Source organism: Eumetopias jubatus, unplaced genomic scaffold, assembly GCF_037043125.1.
Source record: "Eumetopias jubatus isolate StellerSeaLion01/CBP00866 unplaced genomic scaffold, mEumJub1_p1.0 scaffold_2, whole genome shotgun sequence".
NCBI lineage: Eukaryota > Metazoa > Chordata > Mammalia > Carnivora > Otariidae > Eumetopias > Eumetopias jubatus.
The window spans coordinates 47,246,285-47,265,616 of NW_028274808.1; the positions used below are offsets into that span (position 1 = coordinate 47,246,285).

The 19,332-nt window shown below is 38.5% G+C and overlaps 2 protein-coding genes across 3 annotated transcripts in view; one reads left to right on the plus strand and one right to left on the minus strand.

The window, feature by feature from the left end:
• Positions 1–11,877, minus strand: part of KCTD9 (potassium channel tetramerization domain containing 9) — a 36,343-nt gene extending 24,466 nt beyond the window's left edge. For both annotated transcript variants that reach the window (XM_028114424.2, XM_028114423.2), the window contains exons 1-3: positions 11,786–11,877; positions 2,870–2,991; positions 244–287 (exon numbers count right to left, since the gene is read on the minus strand). In XM_028114424.2, coding sequence (XP_027970225.1) covers positions 244–287; positions 2,870–2,991; positions 11,786–11,833 — 214 coding nt within the window. In that variant the 5' untranslated portion in view covers positions 11,834–11,877. The remainder of the gene's footprint in view (positions 1–243; positions 288–2,869; positions 2,992–11,785) is intronic.
• A 943-nt stretch (positions 11,878–12,820) lies between these two features.
• CDCA2 (cell division cycle associated 2) overlaps positions 12,821–19,332 on the plus strand; it is a 48,294-nt gene continuing 41,782 nt past the window's right edge. The window contains exons 1-4 of the mRNA XM_028114211.2: positions 12,821–13,009; positions 13,471–13,534; positions 13,630–13,803; positions 14,943–15,097. Coding sequence (XP_027970012.2) covers positions 13,471–13,534; positions 13,630–13,803; positions 14,943–15,097 — 393 coding nt within the window. The 5' untranslated portion in view covers positions 12,821–13,009. The remainder of the gene's footprint in view (positions 13,010–13,470; positions 13,535–13,629; positions 13,804–14,942; positions 15,098–19,332) is intronic.

The window sequence follows — 19,332 nt, forward strand, 5'->3', positions numbered from 1 at the left end:
CGTACTTCAGAGCATTTTAAAGGCATGTAAAAAGATGAGGTATCCATACTAAAATATGGTAATATAATTCAAATTAAAACTTTACTTCAACACACACACATCCAATTTAGAATCAAAGAAGGTATGAAGAACAGAATGCTGCCATGAGGTCCTTTTCAATATTAAGCTTAGTAAGCGCATGTAAAATATTTGCCATCTTTTTCATTTTGGCAGACAAAATTGGCTTGTAAGGAAGTCACTTACCAATAAATGGTTCTCCTTCACACACAAACAAAACATCATCATCCCTGGGGAAATCAAAATTTAAAAGCCACCATCAAAATCCAGAAATCACATTAATTATCAGTTGACTAGAGGGCCTATAACTTAGAATTATGTAGAAGGCAGGTTTTGCTATCAATCTATATTGCAAGGAAGTTGACTAAGTTTCCAGTGCTTTGCTTAACTTCTTGATTTAGCGGTTTTTGGATTTAAATTCAAATAAGGTCCTGCACATGGAAGAACTTTTAAAATGACAAAAACAAAACAAAACCCACTATGCTAATTATGCAAATTCAGCTTTCTTATCAACTGAAGAACATAGTCTCATGCTCAAGGGATATGATTAAAGCCATGGCAATTCTTTTTTTACTTTAATTCTGTAAACCTCAATAAATTATTGAGGTTTTCTTCTAAATCATCAGCTGCTCTGGGCTTTGGAAATGAAAATACATTTTTATGTTACATCTAGGAAGAATATAATTTGCAAGCTAATGTCATATATTATATAAACCTTCATATCATATAATATATATTACACATAAATTTCATCTCTAGCTAGTTATGTATTTCCAACTCTGTCCACCAAAGAGCTCTGCTATAAAAACTTACTAACACCCACCACACCCCAAAGGTAAAATGATTGCACATAATCCAAAATTCTAGATTATCAGTGTATATTCTCCTCCCCTGCCTCAACATATCTCACCATTAGTGCAAATAAGTGGTCAGAGATTACACTATGAGCCACAAATACTTAATCAGGTAGATATTTTCTAGTTCAGAAGGCTTCAGTTCTGACCTTCTACGTTGTAGAAATTTTTATTTCCTGTAAGGCATCACAGGAATGCATTGAATATTTCTTAGAGGCAGCATCTGGGTTAAGGAGAAATTTAGCTTGATGCAAATCATCCAACAATGAGAATTATCTATTGAAACGGAAAGAAGCTAGGAGACAGATGCTGAAAAACTAAGAAATTCTAATTGATTTGGATTTTAAAGCTACATCTTTTAAGTCGACAATCTTTTGTACTTGCTCACTATGCCAATTAACCTAGACAGTATGAACATTTGTTTTCTTCTCATTAACAAAAATCAACTACTAAACTGTGTGACCCAGGTAAGATATTGAACTTCTCAAATGTTTAGTTTCCTCATTTATAAAATGAAGAGATTAGAAGTGATTACCTTCAAAAGCAGTGTATTACATTGAAAGGTCATTCTGACCTGAGTTTAAACAAAAACTAAACTTTGTATTAGTTTTGCTTAAAACTGTAGTTCTGTATTAGCTATTGTAATTTAGCGCATCATTATCTTCATACCATCAGTTTAAAAGACCTCCTGCCTCGCCAATTAAATGAGGTGACTTGGGCAGAGCCAATACAAGGCAACAGGCAAAGTCAGTTCTTAGCGTTCCCCTCCCATCTTCTTTCTTAAGCCTCTTCTTGCTCCAAAATTCTATAAGGCTATGAGAATGGAATGAGGTGAACTAACACTTGTTTTAAAGAGATAAATCTGCCTGGGATATTTAAAAAACAAAACCAAAACCCAACAAACAGAAAATCACTATTGTGGAGGATCACTGGTGAGTTTACCCTACTTAAAGCTCTACCTTATTTAGCAAGTTTTTACCAAAATAGGTCTTTGTAAGGTTCATAAAATTCAAAGCATTCTTAGGAGATGAATTGAACAATAAGCAGTAGCATATAAAATTAAAGAGATCAATCAGATTTCTAACATTAAAAAAATGCATGTCTTCCGAGTCAGAAGTTCTAGGCATCGGAATTTTGAAACATGCCAAATGGATATTAGCCAAACCCAAATTATAAGCAGTGGGAAAAGAGGTAGAAAAGATGTGGTGAAGGGCGCCTGGGTGGCTCAGATGGCTAGGCATCTGTCTTTGGCTCAGGTCATGATTTCCAGGTCCTGGGATCAAGCCCCACATTAGGCTCCCGGCTGACTCAGAGGGGAGCCTGCTTCTCCTTCTCTTTCTGCCTCTCCCCCTGCTTGTGTGCTCTGTCTCTCTCTCTCTCTCAAATGAATAAATAAAAAATCTTTAAAAAAAATAAAAAGATGTGGTGAAGTTAACACCTGGAAAACACTCGGCAAATTGGTCATTCGACAAACTGATTTTTGGTGAACTGGCTTTGTGTAAATTAGTCATTTAGCAAACTGGCCTGCTTCTCTGGGAGGGCTATTTTTATAACAAGTAGAGAAGAATCAGGATTTTAAATTTATCTTACAAAAACACATGTTCAGAGGCAATCAACTCATGAGTTAATGTATGTACATCAATTTTGTTAATACGAAAATAAATTTTGACACCCCTCCCAAATTGCATGTCTTATTAGATTCATCTCTAATAACAAAAAAATTCCTTAGTCATGTATGAAATATGCAGAAAAGACTATCAAAATATTGGAATGTACTGAGGATTTTCTACCTTATAGTAGAAGTCCAAATTATTTAAATTCTAAAGAGCAAATTTTAGGCAATCATTTGCCAAAATTCTGTATTCTTACCAGTAACTAAACTACTGCTTAAGGGAAACAGCAGAGCACCAAGATGCTGAGGGAACAGTGTAGACAGCTTATAAGAAGGTGAAGGTTACCTGATCAAAGCAATATCATCGATCAGTCCACCTTTCCCATTATACACACTGGTGGCTTTTATGCCGAGTTTACTGCTGGCCACAGAAAGCAAATCAGATAAAGTTCCATATACAGCGACCACCTGTGAACACACCAGATTAATTTGGACAACTTATATAATGAATTTCATTACTTACAAATTATAAACCACCATACTATAAACAGGACTAAAAATCAGACTATCAAATAAAAGGAGATTCTGAGAGGTTCTTCCATCTAATGTTGCTGAAATCCAAAACTAGAGTGTAAGAAATCATCTCTGCATGAAAATAATTTACAATCTTATGTATGTTAAATAACGCTCTAGTTCTGAAGATAGACCCACACCTGAATGTAGATTATGACATTTTCTAGCTGTCAACATGAGCCAAATTAACCTCTTTATGCTTCTGTTGTTTTAACAAGAAATGAATAAAAGTCACACCTATATCAGGTCATGAGGATGAAATGAGTTAATGCACGGTATGAGCTTAGCAAAGTGCCTGAGACCTATTAAGTCTTTATAATGTTGCTTTTACGTTATTCCTTTGTTATAGGAATGGTTTATTTTAAAAATAGGAATGATTTACTGTTTACAATAACATTTACTACATCAACCACCACGTGAAATAACTTCCCACTTCATTTATTTAATTCTTCAGCAACGACTTATAATTATAAAAGCCAGATCTTAGCTAACATTCTAAATACAGCCAACAGCTGGGATACAGTGAATTGCTCTCTCCTGCTTTACATCAGGCACAGTCTGATATATGCATAAGCAATGCAAATGCTTAGGTAGGGGGCTGAGAATCTCTACATGTAGTTAAGTTTTTTTTTTGCTCCAGTATAGTTTCAACTATGGGTTCCCAGTGGCTGAGTTGTATAGTTGTACTGTTATTGGTTAGGATCTCTGAAAATTACGAATAAAACATAGATGAGGGGCTGAACATGAAGAACGAACAGCCAATCAACTTCCCACGGGATATTGGATCAAAGTGCCATATGAAATAAGAAACAAGGCTGATCCTTTGTTTACCAGTGACTGGAGTTTAGTAGACCCTGAATTTTTAGTTAAATAAATGTAACGAATAGTGGGGTATGGAGGGAATTGCTTGCTAATATGGGAATGTGCAATCTTCATGGCAGGGTACTCAGATCCCCAACTGTTTTCTCTTGGATCATAAGGATGAAAGGACAGATAAGTATAGCAAGCTGGGGAGTCTAGGGAAGGGTTGTAGGTAAGCACAATTTAAAGGGAAGTAGGTGGATTAAAAGTCATACACAATCCAAGTGTCCTTAAACAGATGAATGGATAAACAAAAGGTGGTATATACACAATGGAATATTATTCAGCTATTAAAAGGAATGAAATTCTGATACATGCTACAACATAGATGAATCTTGAAGCCATATGCTAAGTAAAATAAACCAGACACATAAAAGGGCAAATATTATGTGATCCCACTTATATGCCATATTTAGGCAGAAAGTAGAATAAAGATTACCAGGGTGGAGGGTGAATTGGAAAGTCATTGCTTATGGGTAGTTTCTATTTGGTATGATAAATTTTGGAAGTAGTGGTGATGTTACACTGTGAATGTACCTAATGCCAATGAATTGTATGCTTAAAAATGGCTAAAATGCTAACTTTTATGTTATGTATATCTTGCCATGGTAAAAAAAAAAATAATGGAAAGCACTTGGCACAGTGTCTTGACAGAGCAGACATGCCATAAATAACTGAAACTTGAATAAAATGTGTCTCCTTTATTTCCTATCATTTTTTCACCTCTGTAATACAGCCTGGAATTCTGTTACTGCAGATACATGTTCCTGGGAGAAAAGGAAGAGAAAAAATATATAAGGCATTAGGTGCAGCAAACCCACCTGTGCTAAGAGAAAGGGTGTGGAGAGAAAACAAAAGAATCAAAAGCACAGAAACACAAGAGACTGACCAAAGCAAATGCAAATCGACTTTTATAGCCTGGAAACTGTCAGGGGAGGGTAAGAAAATCCTTTCCAACATCAGCATTCTTGTCATAGTTGCTATTATATAAAAATTTTCTAATTGACTTTTGCTTCTTATATGTTTTTACATGGCTTTGGTTAGCCTGACATTATCTCCTCCTTGCCAGAACATCAACTTTCTCCCCCAGCATTTCTTTTCACTTCTCTCCCTCAACCAGCCCTATCATAAAATGGATGAAAATTTAATATATCTATGTTATGCAATGGACACTTTCCTTTAAATAAGATAATCAAAAGGCCATCAATTAGAGAAAACAACAGTGAAATTATTGCAAGAAATCTTACAGTTCTGTAGATTTGAAAATTGCCCTTAAGTTGGGCTACCACACTTGTTTTTCATTTGGAGGGCATTTTTGGCATTTGTTTTTTAACTAGATCACTTTAGCTTTACTCTCTTGAGCATACTAACAAATAACATAGAATTATATGGCAAACATAATATTCAAAATCTGTCTTTCATATAAACCAATCAGAATATCTGATTTAAAAATAGATATATACCAACATAAAAATGTGATAGGCTTGGAAAACATTTTAAGTTGGTAAGAAAGTCTCTAATAGACTGGCTCATGTACCTTTCTTTATGTAACAAGTTTGTTGGGGAGAAAGCAGCAATGGAAATCTTGTAATATCACAGATTTGAGCTGTAATTGTTTATAATAAGCTTATTTTAGTCCTCAGAGAGGCCAAGCATTTGTAAAATGATCATGCTAAGAATGGCTATATGCTGCCCAGGGTGGACCAGGAGTTCCCATGTTACTGGGATTATCTACTTTAATAAACAAGGCACTATACTTAGAATGGAAGCATTCTATGGTGTAAACTGAGAAGGGCATCTAGTTAAGTTAATGAGAACCATATTACGTTACTATTTAACTTAACCCTTTCTAAATTTCAGACCCTAAGGCAAGAAAAAGCCATCTACCAACTGGGAAAGTAAATGTTATACTGTGACTAGGAGGGCATATCCGTTTAGTGAGTTTTAATTTGCCTTTAAACACCATTTTCAAATTGCAACCTATGTTATTCAAATTTAAAAATTAAAACCCGCACATGTACTTAAAGCATTTTTTCTTACATGCCCATATTATCTATTAACTAAGACACTATCAATACTTATTCAATTTATTTACCCAACCAAACTATCAATCACAATTACTAAATTTACTCTACCTACACTTTTAGTTTAATACATTTAAAATTAGGTTTTTTTTAATTTAAATTTCAGTTAACAGTTTAATATTAGCTTCAGGTGTACAATATGGCGACTCAACACTTGCATACAACACCTGGTGTTCATCACAAGTGCACTCCTTAATCCCGATCACCCATCACCTATTTAGCCCATCCCCCCCACCTCCCCTCTGGTAACCATCAGTTTGTTCTCTAGAGTTTTTTTTCTTGGTTTGTGCCTTTTTTCCCCCTATACTCTTTTGTCTTGTTTCTTAAATTCCACATACTTTTAAATTATTTTGTTCCTAAAAAAGATAACATAACTCTAAGAAGGCAAATATTAAAATATTAAATATTAAAAAGTCTGACAAAATCAAGTGTTGAAGAGGATGTGGATCAGTGGGAAGGTTTATGCAATGCTGGTGGGATATAAATTACTGCAATAACTCTGAAAAACAATTCAGCATTTAAAAAATTAAACATTCATATACCTAACATCCAATACAGTTGACTCTTGAACAATGCAGGGTTTTGGGGCACCAACTCCCCCTCCCCTGTGTAGTTAAAAATCCATATATAACTTTTATTATAACTATTATTATTCTGGCCTATTATTGACCAGAAGCCTCACCAATAATATAAACAATTAATATATGTTTTGTAAGTTATGTTACTCTATTTTTACAATAAAGTGTGCTAGAGAAAATATATAGTACTATAGGTATTTATCAAAAAAAAAATCTACACATAAGCGGGCCCATGTGGTTCAAATCCATGTTGTTCAAGGGTCAACCGTTAGGATAACTTATATTCACCAGGGCATTGGTTCTCAAAAGTGTGGGCCCTAGGGGTGCCTGGGTGGCTCAGTGGGCTAAGCAGCTGCCATCGGCTTGGGTTACGGTCCTTGAGTCTTGGGTCTGGGAAGGAGTCTGGCATCTCACTGGAGCAGGGGGATAGGAAAGTGGAGCCGGCTTCTTCCTCTGCCCCTCCCCCTGCTCATGTTTTCTCTCTCTCTCTCAAATAAATAAATAAAATCTAAAAAAAAAATTGTGGTCCCTAGATTGGCAGCATTAGGATCACCTTGGAAATATGTTAGAAATTCAAATTCCTAACCCCATCCCAGATCTTGAATCTGAAGCTCTGAGGGTGGGGCCCAGCAATGTGTTTGCTCGATTCCTCCAACTGATCCCAATGCATGCTAAAGTTTGCAATCCACTGCCCTAGAAAAATGCTTGCATGTGTGTACCAGGATACATACCAGGAATATTCAAGGCAACACTTTCAATTTAATAGCAAAATATAAAGAAAGAAACAACTCAAATGTCCAATGACAGGAGGACAGATAAAATGGGATAGTACTTGTATACAGTGGACTATTATAAAGCAGCAAAAATAACTAAATTATGTGGGACATTATGGATGTAATCTTAGAAATATTATATTGAATGAAAAATCTAAGTACAAAAAGATTACATATGACATCCATTTAGGGTATGTCCCGAAGATGACAAAACAACATATAATTTAGTTATACATATATATATATGTGGCTCAACTATTAAAGAGACATGGCAAAGAGAAATACAGCATTCATGAAATTGGCTGACTATGGATAAGCAAGGGAATAGGAAAGTGAACAAGCACATTAAGTTTTGATAATACACTTTTTCTTGCCTTCTGTGGCAGGTTTACTGATATTTGGTATATTATTTTCATCTTAATTTTTATGCATATTAATATTCTTTATGTGTACCAAATATATTTCTTAAATGTTTAAAGTTGAAGAGCAAAGTTCTTGTTAATGTTTAGATTTCAACAGGCAAAGGTCACACAGATTTCACCTTCCGTCAACTTAATATAATGGATTCAAATCTGGATACTTAACACCAACAACATATTTCTGACCTAATATCAAAGCCAGAAGAAAACAATTAAGTCCTGGACTAAGAGTATAAACATCAGTACAGAAGATCTATTTCATGTCCCATTATGTCTGCAGTGAGCTAGCATGGCTCCTTCTACAAAGAAGGTAATCAGTTAGTTTTGGCTGAATAAATAATGTATACAAAAGGTCTATGACTTGCACAGCCTATTCCTGAATATTCTTTAGTTAAAGCAACTTCTGTTCAAGATGTACAGAAATTTTGAACTGACATCAGGTTACTCAGAAATCACTCACTACATTCAGATATCTGAGTCCTCACTTCAAATTACTTAATGCTATTTACAGAGAATATCAAAAAGAGAAAAATGGGAATTCTGAGGCATATGGAGAAAGGATGAAGATACAACTGATTCTTTTGGAGCAACTAAAAAAGCTAAAATTTGAAGATCCCAATTTTTTAGAATTATGGCCTTCAAATGTTTTTGACTATGTACCCCATCAGTAAAACATTTTTGGGCATGTGCTCAAACATTTGTATATTTATTTATTTATAAAGTTTATGCCACAGTCAGAAAAAAATATGATTTCCCAAGTGAAGACCTTTATCGACTTAGAATATGGAGCTGGCCAGTAAAAATCCCCTAAATATTTATCATTAAATTTAGGGAAATCCTGCCAAATATAAAATTGATTTTAAACACTGAAAAGAAACAAGGAAAAGAAAAACATCTCAAATTGTCTTCATATGTTGGAAAATATTTTTAAACATCTTGCTAATTAGGATGACCTCATCTCATCATTGGCTAATGTTTCAAAGAACACTATACACTTGGGGAGTGGCTTAACAGCAGTTACTAAATAGGACTTCAAATAATCTTCTTTAAAATTCAGCACTTTTTGGGGTGCCTGGGTGGCTTAGTCAGTTGAGCGTCCAACTCTCGGTTTCGGCTCGGATCTCAGGATCATGGGACTGAGCCCCAATTCAGGCTCTGTGCTCAGTGGGGAGTCTGCTTGAAAGATTCTCTCCCTCTGCCCCTCCTCCCCACTTGCGCACATGTGCGTGCTCTCACAAATAGGTAAATCTTTAAAAAAATAAAATAAAATTCGGCACTTTTTGACCTCTCAGGTCCAGAGATCCTTCCCCCCCCACCGCCCTAAGTCTCATAGTTTATATTTGGAGAAGTGGTAGCTCTGCCATTTTCTCATCGCTTACTTGTGTTCATGTAACTAATATTCTTCGGTCTGCAGCTTCTTTGAAGGAATCTTTTAAAGCCACTTGGCATTTTGGTGAAGGTTAATTTAGTTAAAACTGGATAATGCAAATCTTAACCCGCACTTGTGTGCTTCAGTACATCACAATATACCAAAGTGAACCAACCAGTGAAGAAGTTTTCACATGTGAACGCGCTCCCTTCTCTCAGTAGACTTGAGACCACCTGACACATTAATTGAAAGCACTTCTGTCTTTACGGATTAAAAAATCAAGTTTTAATATGATTTTATATTTCTAAGTAAAAATATAAAGTATACTATTTCTTCTTAAACTCCCCTGTGGTGTACTGTCTCACTCTGGAAAGCACTATTTTAGAGCATGCACAGCCCTCTCTACAACTACAACATCAAAGCATGCACTAGTAACACTTATGTTTATTCAGTATACAGAAAAGTCATGGTAAGCATATGTAGTCCCCTGCAGTAATTCTGTGCCTCTCCAAGCCCAGGCTTTATGGCCCAGTCTGGAAACCACTGAAGAAGCTTTATAGGAGGGAAACTTATTTGAAAAAACAGACACTTATCTTATGACCAGGAAGCAAAAATAGAAGCTAAGTTAATGAGAGATTGAAAGTGCCAGATATTCTAACTGCTGGATGGAAAATCAAACTCTAATAGTAGTGCTCTGTTTCAGCATGTTTTTCATGAACATCATGTCACCATCATGCCAATCCTGGCTAGCTCTAGTCACATTATTTATACAAACATGTAAGCTGTTACGTATTATTCTGTGATTTTTTGTCAAATAAGAGTAATTGTAGTATATATTTTTTTTAAATCAGCTGGAGAGGAGAGGAAACAGAACTTTGGCAAAGAATATATTTTCCAATTGAGTAGTAAGGATTATAGTATGATTTTTTAATATTGAATATACTAGTATTCTGCAGTTTGGATCTTTCTGATCGTCACAACATAAATATATTTATCTTCCTTTACTTGAGATGGGTTTTTTCCAATTTTTTGAGACTCCCTAGAAAATATTTTTGAAACAAAAATTTTAAACCCAAAAACCTAGTCAAAACTAGATAGCTTAAAAAATACATATGGTAAGACTAACATAGCCGATCTTTGAAAGAACAAAATTCAGTGGTTTCAGAGGAGATTTAGAGCACAGTTAAATATTTATGACTGAGTCTAAACATCTTGTCTTTCAGAGAGGAACAATGAGATGCTGGATAAAAAGGTCAATCAAAGGTCTGCTTTTGAGAAAATATCACAATTGTTTGGATATACTATTTTTTTCTTCCAGTAACAAAAAGTTTTAGATTCTTAGTAGCTAACAGACAACACAGGTTTAGAAAAAGTTAATGGTCAGAAATAATATAAATCTTGTGAAGTATATTTTGAAGTAACATTTATGAAAACTCAAGAACTTGAATATATGCCAGTTGTTTTTATGTATTAAATCTCTAAAATCAGAATAACACAAAATTATAGTCAACAAACTAGACCGTGGTTCAAATTTTTAGAGATTTATTTAAAATTTCAGAGTAGTTGGAAAGCCATTTTTTATACCGGGGCACAATTACATTATTTAAAAACATACTGTTTTCAAAATATGCAGGAAACGAAGTACTGTATTCTGGCAAATAATATAGTGAAGTCAATTTACCTTTACTTTAAACTCTAAGGCATCGTTACTTCTAGATGTCATTAGCCACATCATAAATGTCTGCCTTGAGCAGTCAAATTTTCCAAAGAAGCCGAACAACTTTCATGGGTGGGGCAAGCGGCTTGAGAAGGAACAGGATTCATTTTGGCTTGCTCCAGCCTTGGAAAAAATATTTGGTACCACACCCTCAGCAAAGGCCTAACACAGCAACTAGTAATGTCAAATCAATCCATTTTAGTCTATTGTGACAGTCTTTCTAAGGAACTAAAACAAGGCGAAATAAAGTGAGTACGTAAGTTTGGCGGCGGCGGGGCTTAGGGCGCCTAAAAGACAGAGGTGGGAACCATCAAGAAAATGTCCCTAATTTTCAATTTTCTATTCACCCTACGATAGAAGAATATTTTATTTATCCACCGATAAACAGTTTTATTCTTTCTACCTGATCAACCTTCCGTGTCTGCCTTAGTTGTTAACCACCACTTTCTGGAGCAGACCATTACTCAGCACGAAGGTGGCAACAAGAGCCCTTCTACAGCCAGGGCTGGGGGGCAGCGGGGTCTTCGGGGAGGAGGTGGGAAGAGGGACATCAGCACCAGGCGCTCAGGTGACATTGGCCCTCCCATCGCCCTCCGAGTCCTCCGCTTTCCAGGACCCACACCTGGACGTGGGAACGATAAAGCACAAGCTGACCCGCGCTGGCCCCCAGGGCGGCTGGGGAATTGAAGGGCGGGCTCGGGTCAGGAATCCCGCGGGTTGGGAGGAGGCCGCGGGGACCCGACGTTCACCTCCTGGACGCCCCCCACCCCGGCGCACGCCCACCTCCCAGCCCCTCTCCCCAACTTTAGCCCTCTGCCCTGCCAGCCCGTTCCGCGCTCCGCTGCCCTCTCCCCCAGCAGGCGACCCGCCTCCTCCCGACCCCCTTACCTTTCCATTCTTGGGGCTGCCGTTAAGGAACAGGGTCACCCGCCTCATCGCGCTGCCCCCACTGGGTCCTGAGTGAGTCGCCACCCTCCCACCTGGCTCTCCTCCCACCTTTTTCTTCTCCCGCCCTTCCCCTCCCTCCACCCACTCGGACTCTCCTCCCTTCGCCACCTTCCTTCTCTTACAGAGACACACACACGCACGCACTCTAGGTCCCACACCCCAGGGTTGGCGGGTCCTCCTTCCCACCCCGCCCCTGGGCTCTTCAGTCAGCCTGGGACCCTTCCCCCACCTCTCCCAGACTGACTCCAAGCTCCACCAATCAACTGGCAGCGCCGGACAGAACTCAGCCAATCCTCGCTCTGCATTGGGTGGGCTCATACTAACCCAGCCCAGGTGGAGGGAGGGAAGAGAGGTTGCAGCCTTGCAGACGGGAAGGGTTATCAGCCAATCAGCACAACCTGGAGCCGAACGGCGGCTCTAGGCGTTACTGAGCAGGCGCAAACCCAACACCAGGTAGAGCTCATCTGCATAGGGAGGCGGGGTTGGAAGGAAAGAGGTGGAGCTCTAGCAGAGACCCATACAAGTCAGCTCCCCCCCCCACTCGCTCAAACCACGGACGAAACGGCTGCTGTCTGGACTGGATGATTGGGCAAGAGCCCTCCCGTCGTTCTTGCCAGGATTGGCCCAATGATTCTTTTCGAAGTTTGCAGCATCCAATTGAAAAACGGGGGCGGGGCTAAGATGATAACCGAAGGGTTCCTCCGCGAGACTCTCACGGAAAGTAGTCCCCCCGGATACGGGTTAGCAGCAGGTCTCTCTGGTCGGCGCGTCACCTGCAGCTAGTGGTGGCTTCTCTCGAGCTCACCAAGCCATTCCTGGTCCTGGGACGACGAGGTAGAGGCCCGGGAGAGTTCGGGGTGCGCGTGGACACGTGTGGACAGCGGCGGCGTAAAGATTCGTGGACTAACGCCGGTACCGAGGGGGCGGGGCCGGCGATTTGAATCTGGCGGCGGGCGGCAGGCAGCGGCCGGGTGGAGGAGAAGGTAGGGATCGCGGGCAGCGGGGTTGGAGTTCCTCGGGCCGGACGAGGTAGCTCCCGGCGGACGGCTTGACGGCCGAGAGTTGCCTTCTCGAGCGAACCGTCCGCACCTGCACGACACTCACCCGCGGTGGAGCGTTCCAAATAAACCCAGTGGGAGGAGAGCCAGGTTGCGGGAGTGAGAGGTAGGGCAAGGACCCTGGTCCAGCAGAGCTGCTTCTGGGGCGTGCTTCTCAAAACCTTGTTCTTACTTATCCTCCTTCACGGAGATAGTGGTTCTCCTGCGACCTGAGCCGGGCCACCCGCGTGCTTTCTAAAATGCAGATTTCCTGGAGCCCAGCCAGACCTACTTAGAATTTTTGGGAATCCGCAAAGCTGTGTCTATAACAGGGTACCCAGATGATTTAGATGTTCTCCCAGGTTGAAAAGCCATGGCTTCTGGTGTGGTCTGCTTTGTTTCATCCTCAACAGCAGTTTCCTCCATTTCTCTCTTTTTTAAAAGCTCTCAAATACTCTCGACATCTATTTTCATGCCTGTATAGGTTGTATTAGCATTCAGTCTTGAATGAGAATCTTGATCTACTCGTTAACTTGGAAGTGAGGTTTTTTTTTTTTTTCTTCTCTCTTTTCTTTTTTCTTTTTTTAGATGGATACCAACTCAAAAGACAGCGAGCCTCTTGAAACCAAGGAGCCTGGTATTCGTGATGCTGGTATGTAGTGATCTTTTGCCTCCTTGTGAAATGTAAGGTTTAGGTATTTGTTTTCATAATGACGTTTAGCCCTCACAATATGTTGTCTATTTCAGAAAATACCTCTTTCATTTCGGGAAACGGGAGGCTTGTAACTCCTCAGAAGCATGCACCTGAAGGGACTCCTAGTGGTTGCACACCAGATACTTTCAAGTCACCTTTGGATTTTAACACAGTAACAGTAGAGCAATTGGGAATTACACCTGAAAGCTTTGTAAAGAACTCTTCAGGTAAAAGAAGTTGTCCTTCTATTGCAGTGCTTTTAAAGTTTAAAAATAACTTTAACTCAGTTTTGTTCATCTGCTCTATCTCATTACTTTGACTCTGCAAACGTTCGATTAGGGACATTTCTGTGAATATGTACCATGCATCTAGCATAGCATAATATCAGGTTCATAGGGAATCCAGCATGATAACATTCAACAGTGTGCTCTGTGCCCAAACTGGAAAAGAAGACGCATGTGAATCACTTTTTGACCTGACTCATGGGATATAGGATATGTTTACTCTAAGTAGTAATAAATTTTATGCTCACATATGGCAAAAATAAGAGAAAGTCGAAGAGCAATTAAGAAAGATTGGGGTATGCCTCTTTCAAAATCACAAACAAAATTGACTTGGGCTAATCTTCAAGGAGTAGAAGTGAAATTCACCTGTGAAGTCTGATTTAGCTAAGAGAGCAAATAAACATGGACCTGGGATTAGATTGGAGAACAGCATTTAGAAATGGAGAGTGAGGGAAGGCTGGAAAGTCAGAGGACACTAGACTGGATAATGCATGATGTAGACAAGACCACAGTGGTGTGCCATTCTGTGTTCCCTTCTCAAGAACATTATTTATAAACCTTTAAAGAAAAAGCTGGATTTATTTTGTGCTCTTCAGCATATGCAACATAGTGTGTGGAAGGTGGATTGGTATCTCAGAGAAAAAAATGATCTTGAACAATTGAGAGCCTGGGAGTATATGTGCCTAAGTGGAGAGCTTTCCTTTCAGTTCTTGGGGATAAGAGGACTAATTCAGAAAGAAGAGAAGTTCTTAGTTCAAAGCAAGCAATTACCCATCCCTGTGTGCAAGAAATATGAAACAAAAATGGGAACTATTAAAATGTGTTCACGTGTTCATTCCATAACTCACTCTGATCAATGCTTTCTATATGCCAGACACTTTCAGCATCATGGAGTAAATTAATAGACAAAGATCCCTATCCAACTGACCATGTGTGAATAATTTTGCCTATAATACTCTATTTAGATTCCTGTAATAGGTGTTTATGTGTTCTCTCTTAGGCTGGTATATTACAGAGAATTCAGTACATGATTACCAGTGATTGCCTTGCTTTATTCCAATTTAAAAGAGTTTTCGTTACAGGAAAGTCCTCATCCTACCTTAAAAAATCCAGACGACGCTCTACAATCGGCGCTAGGGGCTCCCCTGAAACAAACCATCTTATTCGTTTCATTGCTCAGCAGCGCAGTCTAAAGAAGGCAGAGAAATCTTCTTTGACACAGAATTCCCCTTTTCTGGTATGATATTCTTCTAACATGTCATGAATTCTTTGGGGAGAAGGTTTTGTTCTGTTACAAATCTTTCGTACTGTGTTTCTACCTTCCTGTGCATCTCATCTGTTTTGGATCTGGGGAGATAAGGTTTTCTCTGTCTTACAGAGAGTGTTCAGTTTGCATTGATGGTGATGTTGAACATGGCTAGGTTAAGAATTGGGAAATCCTGTATAGAAATGGTTTTCTAGAGGAGCTATTTTATTTTGCAGGGGTTTTTGCCGGTTAATGTTTTTTTTCTACAATGAAGTGAGGCAATGTTTTTCAACCTTTTTCTTTTAATATTTTTTCTTTAAGTGTCTAATTTTTTTTGACTCCTACATGTAGGAGTAAGAGTTCCCCAGGACAAAATATATTTGGGATAACTTGGCAAAAAGGAAAAAATTACTTGTCTGCTGATGAGGAAGGATGTAGCTATTTTTGGGGATGTTTATCAGAATAATTCATGTTCCTAAAAAGTCAAATAGTGTACAAGGGTTACAATGAAAGACAGTTAATGCTCCCTCTTCTTGAAGGACAACTATTTATATTGTCTCTTTTGGTCCTGGCCTTCCTATTTTTTTTTTTTTTCTTAAGATTTTATTTATTTGACAGAGAGAGACTGCGAGAGAGAGAACACAAGCAGGGGGAATGGGAGAGGGAGAGGGAGAAGCAGGCTTCCCATGGAGCAGGGAGCCCGATGCGGGGCTTGATACCAGGACCCTGGGATCATGACCTGAGCTGAAGGCAGATGCTTAACGACTGAGCCACCAGGCGCCCCCTGGCCTTCCTATTTTAAAACGTACTTATATAGCCACTTTATTTTTCGGTTTTAGACACTGTGCACAGGCTATGTAGTGTGGTGATTCTCAGAGATTATCTGCTCATCCCTGGGGATCCCTGAGTCCCATTCAAGAGGTCAATGAGGTTAAAACAGATTTTTGTAATAGCACTGAGGTGTTTGCCTTTTTTCCACTATGTTGATGTTTGCACTCACAGTGCTCAAGCAGTGGTGGGTAAAATTGATGGCACCAAGCTGTCATTTTCCACAGTGCTAAGCCGTCACAGGAAATGATAATGCCAGGTTCATTTAATATCCTTGATGATGCAGTGAAAATTGTGAATTTTATTAATTCTCCACCCTTGTGTATTATGTGTGACTGAAATGGGAAGTATGCATCAGGCACTTCCAAAGTACATACAGAAGTATGATGGATGTTGTGAAAAAAATCGTGTGCATAATTGTTTTGAGCTGTGATCTGAACTCTGGCCACTTTTTTTCATGGCGCATCATTTTTACTTGGAAGAATGACAGACATCATGGTTAGTCAGACTTGGGAATGTGAACAACATTTTCTGAAAAGGAACAGTGAACCTGCCCCTTCAAGGAGAAACTGAAATATTTCTTACTGATTAAAAAACTTGAGTTTTCAGGAGAAAATTAGAATTTTGGAAAACTTCTAGGCAGCACCGTGAGCTTGAGAACTTCCCACTAGCTAGACTTTTCTGATGAGATCAGTGGAGATATTAATGAATTTGATTTTTTGATATTATATAATAAAAGGGTATCAATATTTAGAAGATCTGCAGAAGTAAGTGAATCAATATTTTCCTAATGACCAGTGCATGCAAAATATACCCTCAAATGCAAGAGACTTACAGATTTTAACGTAACAAAATCTAAGAAGTTCATTGATAGGATTTCATATTTGACATTGCAACTAACTTTTAGGAAATCTTTGTTGAGTTTTATGTTCCATGAAAGGAAGAATAGCCACAATTCTGAAAAGCCTGTTAAAACATTCTTGATAGCTATAATGCACACGAATTAGGAGCCTTTGGTGTTCTCAATAATTTTAAGAGTGTGAAGACTTCCTGAGAACTGCTGTTAGGATAGGTACAAACATGGACTGTGGAACTATTTGCTAAGGTTTGATTCTTGGCTTTATTATTAATTAATTGTGCCTTTGGCAAGTTACTTAATTTTCTTTCTGTCTGTCTTTCTGTCTCAAGATTTTATTTTTATGTAATCTTTACACCCATTATGGGGCTCGAACTTAAACCCGGAGATCACGAGTTGGGTGCTTTATAGACTGAGCCAGGCAAGCACTTCAAGTTTGTCTCAGTTTTCTCACATATAAAATGGGGGTGATAATAATAGCAAGGTTTTTAATGAGGATGATTAAATTAGTGGAGATGAAGTACTTAGAACCGTGCCTGGAACGTGGTATGCATTGGATTTACTATCATTGTAGTTATTTCTGCGAAAAATGAGGATTTTGCTCTTACGCCTCCTAGCCATAGCTGTCCTAACACTATCTCTTGTCCCCATCCTTCCAATACAATTATAATTTTTGTTTAAATTAGGACTTCGTATGTGTTATTTAACCATGTAGATATTTTTCACAAACTGCCAGGTAGTATGCTATAGTCCCATTTCTTCTCTTACACAACTTTTGTTTTTCCTCTAGTTAATAAGTACTTTTTATTATTTTTTGGTTTAGTCTTTTATCACATAATTTCATCCCCAAACTTTGGCAGATCTGCAAACCCTGAGGGTCTGTGGGTTCTTTTCTTTTTCCTTGGTGTTCTCTGTCTTCTGTGGCTTGCTTGCCATCTGGGTCTCCTGGACAGCTGTCACTGTGATTTCCTTTTCTTCTTCTGTTTGGATTTTTCTGTTTCCTTGACATCATATCTTTCTCTCTTGTTTTACTATCTAATTTTTCTGGAGCCTCTGCATATCTGATGACGTTTACTCCACTAGCACATTTAGATTTTGGTTTGTCTTAGTATAGAAATCTAGGTTGCACATATTTTCCATCAAAATTTTGAAGGCATTGCTCCATTGTTATTTTAGCTTACAGAGTTGAAGAATCCTATTCATTCATTCATTCATTCATTCAACACATAATTTTGATTCCCTATCTTTTGCATGGCCTGCTTTTTCATTTGAAGCTCTGTTCTTGGTATTAACACTGTGGGCCCTTGGGGACATTATATTTTTATGGATGTTTTCTTCCTCCCCTTGCAGGATCTCTTTGCCTTCAGGTTCCATTTTGCTACCTAATTATTTCAGGCTTTGTCTCATGCTCAAATATTTATTCAGATGTCTGATGATCTGTGACACTGTTCATTTTTAAAAGCGAGTCACTTTAAAAACTTGACTGAGAGCTCAATGTGCATGGTCTGGTTTCATCAACTGGTGGATTTCTGTGTAGACATGGCCACTTTTTCATTCCCAAGTATCAGAATTCTGTAGCTCTTTTTTTTTGGCAGATCTGTTTTTTCTGAAAGGAATTCCTGGGGATATAAACCTGAGCCCTGGGACTCTGGAAGTCAGGTGTCAAAATGGAAGTCAAACTGTTCACTGAGAAGACTTGGATGGGCTCCGCTTTCAGTGCACACTCTCCTCTCCTCAGCTGTTTGTGGAGTCTTACATCTCATGGAATCCTGAATCTCTGTGTTCCCTCCAGAATGTAAAGGTCCTTTCTTCTTTATGAAGAGACCTGTGGGTTCAAGTGCTACTGATAAGAGTTTCAGTGTTCCTGTTCTGAGTCCTGTCCTTGACCCTGGTTTTCAGAAATACCTGATGCTTTAAATACCTGAGCCTTTCTGGGGTCTGCTGCAGGTCTGATTGTTTCCTTTTGTCAGAATGCCCTAAAGAATCCCTGTCAGTTTCAGCTTTCTCTGACCTAAGTCGGTTTTTGTTTGTTGACATTCCATATCTGCTGTTGGTATTTCTGTTTTTTTTTTTTCCTTAAGGGTATGCCTATGAATATATACATATGTGTGTGTGTATGTATATAGAAATGTACATATGAAAACACCCCACACCTATATCATGTGATTATATATAGTAAAAGAATTCCTTGAATATATAACTCTAGTATCTAGCACTGTTAAAAGTAAGGGCTTTCCACTTGAGCAGTTTTTATGGACAATCATTGCTGTCCTTTGACCTTTGGAGATTTGTCTCTATAGTAAATACCCTTGGTGGCTCTCCTCTTTCAGTTCTCACCCTATCTCTTCTTCCCTTACTCAATAAATTTATTGACTGCATAAATAATATTAGTTTACACGTTTTAATTTTAATTTAATTAGTGCAAATATACTAGTAGTACTTGTTTTTTTCTTTTTGTAAAGTGTAAGGGCCTCCATGCTTACATAGTTCATCTCTTATTTTCTCCACCTTCTCTTGCTTTGTTTTTTAACTATTTTTTTTT